The following is a 9,163-nucleotide window of genomic DNA, read 5'->3' as shown; positions in this document are numbered from 1 at the left end:
TATATTCGAATCTAAAAACTTGAAACAAATAAATGACTAATGCAAATTCTAAACTGAAGTAAAAGATGTCAAAATAAGAGCATAGGGACTATAGCGACAACCTCTGGTATAAAGAGGATTTGTTCATATTGTATTCTATATTAAATGTTTATTAAATAGTAAGTAGTTGTTGAGTACAAAATAGTTTTGACATAATAATAATAATAATAATAATAATAATAATAATAATAATAATAATAATAATAATAATAATAATAATAATAATAATAGTATACGCTACAGTCTTTAATCCGGTTGTGATGTCATTTGCATGTTTTTCCCGTGTGTGTGTGTGTGTGTGTGTGTGTGTGTGTGTGTGTGTGTGTGTGTGTGTGTGTGTGTGTGTGTGTGTGTGTGTGTGTTATCAGCTCTTTATGAAGGAGCCGCTGCCCGCCCGGGTGACGCCGCTTCGCCCCCGGGCCACAGCCCTGCACCGCCCGGAGCAGCGACAGGAAGGACGGGGAGCCACCGCACATTAGCAAACCAAAGGAGCTCCGGCGCCACGGAGGGGAGGAAGGAACACACACACACACACACACACACACACACACACAATCCTTAGCATTTGATCAATTCTTCTTCATTTAATTACACAGGTTTTGATAAAGTGCCATCAGATTACATTTCTAACTAGTTGTCACGTGATACATTTTTTTTTTACTGTATTTTGCAAAAACCCACTTATTCTAATAAGACAAAAGGTAGAACATCTAATATTTCATTTTTGCAGTTTGTATTTAGAATGTATTTTGAGGACAACAAAATTAATAAAACTACTCCAGAATAACCAGAAAGAGGAAAAGAAAATATGTAACTGACCCAAAAAAGATACAAAACAACAATATAAATAGACTGAATGACAGAAAATCATACAAGATGGCAGCAAAAACACACAAAACAGCAATATTAATATACAGAAATACAGAAAAATGTAGAAAATGGCAACAAAAATGGCTTCAAAATCACAAAATGACAACAAAAAGACACAAGATAACGATGTAAATATACAGAATGGCAGAAAAATACATAAAACGACTACAAAAATAACTTCAAAAACACACAAAACAGCAATATTAATACACAGAATGACAGAAAAATGTAGAAAATGGCAACAAATTGGCTTCAAAATCTCAAAATTACAACAAAAAGACACAAGATCATATAAATACGCAGAATGGCAGAAAAATATACAAAATGACAACAAAACTATCTTCAAAAACACAAAATGACAACAAAAAGACACAGGCGACTCCAAAAACTCACTGAACAAAATCAGACAAAATGAGAGAAAAATGCAGAAAGTGAGAAGAAAATGGCCATTATTCTAAATGCTGTCATGTGGCCCTCAGGTCAGACACATGTGTGTCTGTGGTCCTCACTGAGATTAAAGTGTCCCATGTCTGCTCTAGAAACTATAGAACCTAAGGCCTTTATTTATTATCCCACATTATATCTATACCATTTTTTCCTCATTTTTGGAGAATTGAAACAAAAGCTTTCTTTGATTCTGGTTGTAGTTTGTTTTTAAGGAGTGGTCAGACCAGTATGGAGATTAACTGGTGTAAAGGACAGTGTGTGTGTGTGTGTGTGTGTGTGTGTGTGTGTGTGTGTGTGTGTGTGTGTGTGTGTGTGTGTGTGTGTGTGTGTGTGTGTGTGTGTGTGTGTGTGTGTGTGTGTGTGTGTGTGTGTGTGTGTGTGTGTGTGTGTAATCATCAAAGTTTACAACATGTTGGCTGCAGCAGTGGTGAAACATCCGTCGGCCTCCATTGTAACAAAGAGACAGGATGAGGACACCGCTTTAGGAAAGAAGAGGCAGCGCTAACACTAACACTCTGCAATTACAGCAATTATGTGCAATTCCTCAGAGGCGCCATTCCACTGCAATCCAGCTCGTCCACGGCTGCAGGCACGCCAGCTCAGCAGTTCCAACACTGCAGCATAATTGTACCTTTACAACCTTCAGCTTCAGATATCTCATTGTTTAGGATCCATCATAGAAATACCACACAGCAAAGGATCAAACTTATTAAAGCACGTAGGTACAGTTAATAATAAACAATTCATATTCTAAAGCAGGGTTTCTCAAATGGGGGTTCGTGTACCCCTAAGGGTATGGCACTACAGGGGGTACTTGAGAGACAGAGTGTGTAAAATGTATAAATTAACGCATTAAAAATACGGACAATCCCCTGTGCTATTGGTACGGTTACCGAAGTACAAGTACGTAGCGGGTTAGGTTTAGCTTTAGGTTTAGGTTTAGGGTTAGTCTTAGTCAGGTGACCTAAACTGGCCAATGACTGACCTATCACATGACCTAAACTGGCCAATGACTGACCTATCACGTGACCAACACTGGCCAATGACTGACCTATCACATGACCTAAACTGGCCAATGACTGACCTATCACATGACCTAAACTGGCCAATGACTGACCTATCACGTGACCAACACTGGCCAATGACTGACCTATCACATGACCTAAACTGGCCAATGACTGACCTATCACGTGACCAACACTGGCCAATGACTGACCTATCACGTGACCAACACTGGCCAATGACTGACCTATCACATGACCTAAACTGGCCAATGACTGACCTATCACATGACCTAAACTGGCCAATGACTGACCTATCACGTGACCAACACTGGCCAATGACTGACCTATCACGTGACCAACACTGGCCAATGACTGACCTATCACATGACCTAAACTGGCCAATGACTGACCTATCACATGACCTAAACTGGCCAGTAAGGGGCGGTATATTGATACGGCAACCATACGGATAGCCACTGCCAAGAAAATATAGGATAAATGATAATCATAGTAATGATGAGGGAAATTATTTTTGATTAGACCAAATGCAATGGTCGTTCTTTGTCCAAAACCAGGCGGGAGATGACCGTAAATTATAAAAACTCTTGACATTAATCTATTCAGAAGGCACAAAATACAGTTTAATTCCACTTATTTTCAAAATGAGATTATTTAACATGTGTGTTATCACTCATTGATTTCATAATCAATGCTCTATTGTTGTTTTTTCATAGTATTTTTGAGTCAAAAAAGTTGATGAACTACTGTTCTAAAGTACAGCTTTGAGTTATTGTTGGTGATTCATGGCTAAACACTGCCCTCTAGTGGTTATATCTATCAACACAGGTTACAGCAGGAATAGACAACTTTGATCACAGTAAAGATCAATAAATGTAATTGTCTGACCCGAGGGCCACATTATCAACATTCATGTCTATCATTTAGGGTAATGTCCAATATGAACATTAATACAGGAAAGAACAATGGGTTTGTTATTTGTTTTTTATATTTTTCTCTCATTTTGTGTATTTTTAAATATATATATATTTTGCAGTTCTTCTGTTATTCATTTGTATTTTTGTCTTTGTTTTGTGTGTTGTCAGAGTCAATTTGTGTATTTTTGTTGCCATTTGGTATAATTTTTAGTATTTCTATCTCATTTTGTGTGTTTCTGTAGTCAGTTTTATTTCGTAGTCATCTTGTGTTTTTTTTTTTTTTTGAGTAAATTGTAATTTTCTCTTGTTTGTGCATTTTGTTGTGATTTTGTGTGTGAACTTAGACTAAGGACTGCATGTCGTCATAATTATAGTTTAATTTTTATTAGTCAACAAATACATAGTTTCACTGTGCAAGATGGTGAATAATGAACTTTAAATATATGAAAGTGCACCAGTCGAGCTCTACGTATTGAATCTGATGAGCAGCTATGAACCGTTTTTTACTGTAAATTAAAACAGATTATAAAAGTCAACACGGCAAAGTTTTATCAAAAGGGTACAAGCTTTCCAACAGTACCATCCACGAGGCTACGAGCTTCCAGTCAAATGTTAGCATTTTGCTAAAAGTCACAATATCTCGAGAATTGAAGGTGCTAGAGACAACGAGGTGGCACCGTTGGAAAGCTACATGAGTTTCCTATATGCGTACCAAGTTTCATGCTACTCCCACATTCCTTCGCAAAGCTACAGCACTTTGAAAATTTCAAAATGCAAAAACCCGAAAATTTTGCTATGCTGTATCTTGGGAAGGGAATATCGCACAGGGATGTGGGTGGTACCGTTGGAAAGGTCTATACTGATTCAGCGGGGGTTGCCACCATCAAAATGTAAATGACATGTTCCTATCAAAAGTTATTTGCAAAAAAACACCAAAAAGTGATCAAAACAGTGCGATATCTTCGCAACCGTAAGTCGTAGAGAAAAAATTCCACCACAGGTCGATCAGTTGAAACTGATTTACCAGGTGTGAAATTTTGGCGCTACGACCTTCCTATCAAAAGTTTTCTTGCCTATATGCCTAACCCTAACCTTAGGTCAATGAATACATTGTATTTCACTTCTCTTTTTTTTTTTACAGTGAGAGGAAGAATGCAGGTGATCGATGTTTATCTTCATGTGCTAGCATGGATTAGCATCAGGTTTTCTGATCGTTTTAACTTGAGCGCTTGAGAAATTTCCAATAGGAGAGATAGTTGTGGTTCCAGGATGTACAAAGATGAAGCAGGTACAGAAAATATCTTAGAGAATCTATATGTTGAGATCAAAACAAGGTTTTTGTTTGGTGACAAAATCCTTTTCTGGGCCTCAGATTCAGATTCTGATCATTGAGTGAAATAAAATCCTCCACATCTTCATCTCATCTAAAGCAATGGAAGTCATTTTTCTTTAGAAATTAGCACAATCTTCTCCACATTCCCAACTCCTGCTTTAGATTTCAACACGGAAGTGAAGAGTCGGGTCCTTAATCTTTTTCTCATAGTCTTCATCAAATTCTTTCCTCTGGGCCTCGGTGAAGTGGTTTTTCCAGTCGCCCACCTTTCCTGTAGAGACACAGAATCAGTCCAGCGCCGTTTATTTCACTCATCTCAACAATCCTCTCTGTACCTTTTCTCATGAAGGGGGAAATGTTAAAATCCATGTCTTTAAATGTGGAGTAGTTTGTCATTTTGTTTATTTTCATCTTGTCAAACTGAACTCCACCACTAATCGTTCTCTTCTCCTCAACAGACGGAGACAATCCAAGAAAGGAGCAGAGTTTATCTATCTCTCGACCTGTATCCTAAAAACAATAATCGGCACAATAATCAGTGTGAAGGAGGGATTTACAAAGAAATGGATGCAGTGAACCACCCTTTACCTCCACCAGGTCCTCATAAAACATGTAATGGAGTTTGGTGTAGGTGTCTTTCTTCTGCCACCAGTTGTTCACATGTTCATACCAGGATCCAAACACCACTGAAGGCACACAACAGCACCAAGGTTAAAGTCAGTGTGCATTCTGTGATGAAAACAATATTATTTCTGACCTTTTCCTTGCATGAATCTTTGGACGTAGCTGCTCCAGTCTCCAGGCTCTGGTAAATTCATAGCCATGCGTTCAAAGTGGAAGTAAGACACCACAGTGTCCTTTGGGTTTCGGGCTACATAGATGATCTATAGGGAGAAAGTACCTCTAGTGTAATTATAAATCATGAATTATGAATATACAAGACAGCAGCTGTTAGCGGTTAACATTTTCTGAACTGCTGTTAAGAATCCAAAAAATACACATATTGCACCTACAGCATGGAGATGTTGGTAATTTGTTTTTAACAATAATTTATTGGCTCCAAAAGTGAAAAACTGATTTTTTTTTTTTTTTTTAAATGCCATTTTTGCATTGTCTCAAATTAAAATACTGTCAAAAATTCAGTTTTTGAGATACAATTCTATATTCCAAACACAATTTCAAAAAGGTGAAAAAGGCACACTGTAACTTTTGACCTGTCTAGCGCCCCTAGTGACCACAAGCGCTGTAGTTCTGTCCCAAAAATCAACAAACATCGGGTCGGCGGAGGGGACCAGGTCTTGGCGGCGTCTTTTTAGCCTCCTCAAAAACAGTTTTAAACTTTCTGCTTGCCTCGGCCATGACCAGGAGTCGAACCAGTGGAAAAATATTAGCAAAACTCTTAATGAGTATATCAGAGCCTGTGGTCACGTGACTGCCGTAAAGTGAAACATTCTCCAGGTATTCTCCAGGTCACATGACCTTTTTTTTTTTTTTCTGATTTCAAGAGACTGTCACCAAACCAATGAATATATGTGACTAATCATTAGTGATGTGAACAGTCTATGTACATAGCTCTAAGCTGATTAAATTACAGGGAGCTGAGCTGAGGCTGAAACACATGTAAATATATTTACTGTAGGATTAAACATATTTGAACCTGAAACCCCAACAAACTTTTTTTCCAATGTGAGGAGCTGGTATGTCCACAGATAGGATGTATAGCAGATCTTTTTTAATATATTCTGAGAGAGTAGGTGGAGCTGAACCACTTTTCAGTTTCCTATGTGATGTAGTTCCTGAGATATACTGGAAGCTGAAAATGGAAGAAAAATAAGGACATGCAAAAATCTACACATACCCTCCTCACTAAATTGGCCATATCTCAAAAAGTATTCATCTGATCAAACAGTGCCTACTGTTTGAAAAAAAAATCAATTTTTTGAGACTGAAGTGCGTGGGCCTTTGGTGAAATGACAAAGACATATTTGTTCAAGAAATGACTACCAGATGTACATTTATAATGTCATAATCTGTATAACAGAAACCTTGCAGTTTTGCTCCCAAAAGGACTTTGGTACAAACTGAACTGGTAGGTGAGTTTTGATGAGTCGGGGAGAGGTCGGTAGTCTGTCTGCCAAGTCTGTACCTGTGGGAGGAAGTTAAAAACAAGTCAGTGACACCATTGACCTAGAGAAATGCTTTTGAAGAACATAGTGCGCATGTTATGATTTGAAGTGGTTACATTAGTAAAACATTGACGATCAAGATTGGCTTTTATGAGAGGAGTGATTGTATTGCGTCACCACCTGAGTCCATGATTGGGATCGCAAGCTCCAAGAAAGGAACTCTCTCATAGATGGGGACGCTTGTTTGACGCTCAGGGGAATTCTGACCAAAGTAGAGTAAATCCAGGATGTAAGAGACCCATGTGGTCCCTGCAAGAGGCCGACACGTTCTTCTTAAAACACTCTAACACTAACTTTACACTGGATGCCATTTTAACAGAATACTAAGCATTCCCTACAACACCATGAACTCCTCATTTGATTCTCATTGACTTGAGAACTCACCAGCTTTAGGATAAGTTGCGATGAGGATGTCATCCGGCCTGGCCTGGAAGCTTTGAATATTCTCCCAGTTGTTTGTGAAAGAATGTGTCATTGAGACTCCGTGGAAATCAAACAACTCTGTACGAGGTAATGAATCCATTTTTCTCACAACCAGCGCTGCCCCGTTAACTTCAAAACACACTGAATGAGGACGTTAAGTCATAAACTCTAAAGTCTTCCTCATCTCTGTCATTCATTCATTTTTACAGAGGTCATTGTGTTCTGTTAAAGAGAGATACTCCAAAGATATAATGGTGTGTCTCTTCAGAGAAACGTTAGCATTAGCAGCAACGACAGGTGAACAAAATACACATTTTTATTACCTGAGTGAAAACACAGATACTCCTGATCAGAAACTACTTCAATACATTAAAAAGCAGCTCAGGCAAAATAGTATTTTCTTAGTATTTGCATAAGAAAATACTGAAGTATTAAAAGTAATTAAAAATCTCAAATATAATTTGGATCATCATAATTACAGATAAAAAAAACACACTGATACACGATCTGTTCCATGTTTATAGTACTGTAGTACGACTGAATAACACTGTAATTTAGAATTAACAACCATAATAGCTTTGTGTTTTTAAATCAATCAATCAATCAATCTTTTATTTGTATAGCGCCAAATCATAACCAATGGTATCTCAAGACACTTTACAGTAGAGCAGTCTTAAGGACGGACTCTTCATTTTATGGATACACACATATGCATATATACGTATATACACGTATATATGCATATGCATAATTCATGTTGGGTGTGTATCCCACACCCAACATGAATTCATCATGGCGGCAAGGAAAACCTTCTGTTAAGCAGCAGGAACCTTGTGTGGATCCCATTCCTATGATGAACAGCCATCCACGTTATGTGTGTTGGGTGTGTGCAGAGGAAAGGGTGGAGACAGAGTTGTTGAGACTCTGTAACTCCACACTAAGGATCCCACGGACCTGCAAGACAAAAGCCAGAAGGAGTACAGCAGCAAACACACAAGGGAAGAAGAGGGAGTGTTAGAGAGAGGAATGGGACCCTCTCCGGTCTCTCTCTAACCTAAATGACCTCTCTCTTAATGCCCTCTCCAACCTCTCACAACCGAGCATGCCAGACCCCCCCACCGGCAGTCTATGCCTATTGCATCTTAACTATGAGCTATGAGCTGGTTCCTAACTGAAAGCTTTACCAAAGAGGAATGTTTTGAGCCTAACCTTAAAGGTAGAGAGGGTGTCTGCCCCCCGAACCGTGGTTGGTAGATGGTTCCAGAGAAGTGGGGCCTGATAACTGAAAGCTCTTCCTCCTATACTACTTTTAGAGACAAATGGAACAACGAGTAGTCCAGCATTTTGAGAGCGTAGTGTTCTGGGGGGATTGTATGGCACTACAAGCTCCTTGAGATAGACTGGTGCCTGTCCATTTAGGGCTTTATAAGTGAGAAGAAGAATCTTGAATTCTAGTCTATATTTTATGGGAATCCAATGCAGAGAGGCTAATACAGGAGTAATGTGATCTCTTCTCCTAGTTTTAGTCAGTACACGTGCTGCAGCATTTTGAACCAGCTGAAGTGTCTTAAGCGACTTGCTCGGGCAGCCTGCAAAAAGAGAATTACAATAATCCAGTCTAGAGGTAACAAAAGCATGGACTAGTTTTTCGGCGTCGCCCTGAGACAGGATAGATCTGATTTTAGCAATGTTACGGAGATGAAAGAAGGCAGTTCTTGAAGTTTGTTTTATGTGAGAGTTGAAGGATAAATCCTGATCAAATAGAACCCCAAGGTTTCTAACAGTTGTGCTTCGTGCCAGAGTAATGCCATCTAGGGCAGTTAGGCTAGCATAGGTTTCTCTAAGGTGTCGTGGGCCCAGTACAATGACCTCAGTCTTGTCTGAGTTAAGAAGAAGAAAATGTTGGTCCATCCAGGCCCTAATGTC

The 9,163-nt window shown here is 38.9% G+C and overlaps 1 protein-coding gene across 3 annotated transcripts; it reads right to left on the bottom strand.

Annotated features, from left to right (window-relative positions):
• Positions 1-3,660: 3,660 nt before the first annotated feature.
• On the bottom strand, positions 3,661-7,404 carry LOC114454097 (cytosolic sulfotransferase 3-like). Of its 3 annotated transcripts, none has more exons than XM_028434279.1 (7): positions 7,199-7,399; positions 6,935-7,016; positions 6,674-6,774; positions 5,386-5,512; positions 5,217-5,314; positions 4,964-5,138; positions 3,661-4,899 (listed from the first exon to the last, which is right to left on the bottom strand). In XM_028434279.1, the coding sequence occupies exons 1-7, from the start codon at positions 7,229-7,231 to the stop codon at positions 4,787-4,789; spliced, it is 729 nt and encodes a 242-aa protein (XP_028290080.1). In that variant the 5' UTR covers positions 7,232-7,399; the 3' UTR covers positions 3,661-4,786. The 3 variants fall into 3 exon arrangements, with proteins under 3 accessions (XP_028290080.1, XP_028290079.1, XP_028290078.1); XM_028434278.1 differs by having other exon boundaries at positions 4,393-4,899; positions 6,716-6,774; positions 6,935-7,063; positions 7,199-7,404; XM_028434277.1 differs by having other exon boundaries at positions 4,393-4,899; positions 6,935-7,063; positions 7,199-7,403.
• Positions 7,405-9,163: the final 1,759 nt, after the last annotated feature.

This window comes from Gouania willdenowi, chromosome 20 (genome assembly GCF_900634775.1).
Source record: "Gouania willdenowi chromosome 20, fGouWil2.1, whole genome shotgun sequence".
Lineage (NCBI taxonomy): Eukaryota > Metazoa > Chordata > Actinopteri > Blenniiformes > Gobiesocidae > Gouania > Gouania willdenowi.
Note: the sequence above shows the minus strand (reverse complement) of the source record. Positions and strands in the feature narration are given on the sequence as shown.

Excerpts from the sequence above, each read along its gene's own strand:
- LOC114454097 (XM_028434277.1), bottom strand. The coding sequence starts at position 7,337 with ATGGATTCATTACCTCGTACAGAGTTGTTTGATTTCCACGGAGTCTCA. Across the intron at positions 5,513-6,673 it reads TTTGGGAGCAAAACTGCAAG|ATCATCTATGTAGCCCGAAA; the intron begins GTTTCTGTTATA and ends TTCTCCCTATAG. Across the intron at positions 5,139-5,216 it reads TTTATGAGGACCTGGTGGAG|GATACAGGTCGAGAGATAGA; the intron begins GTAAAGGGTGGT and ends TATTGTTTTTAG.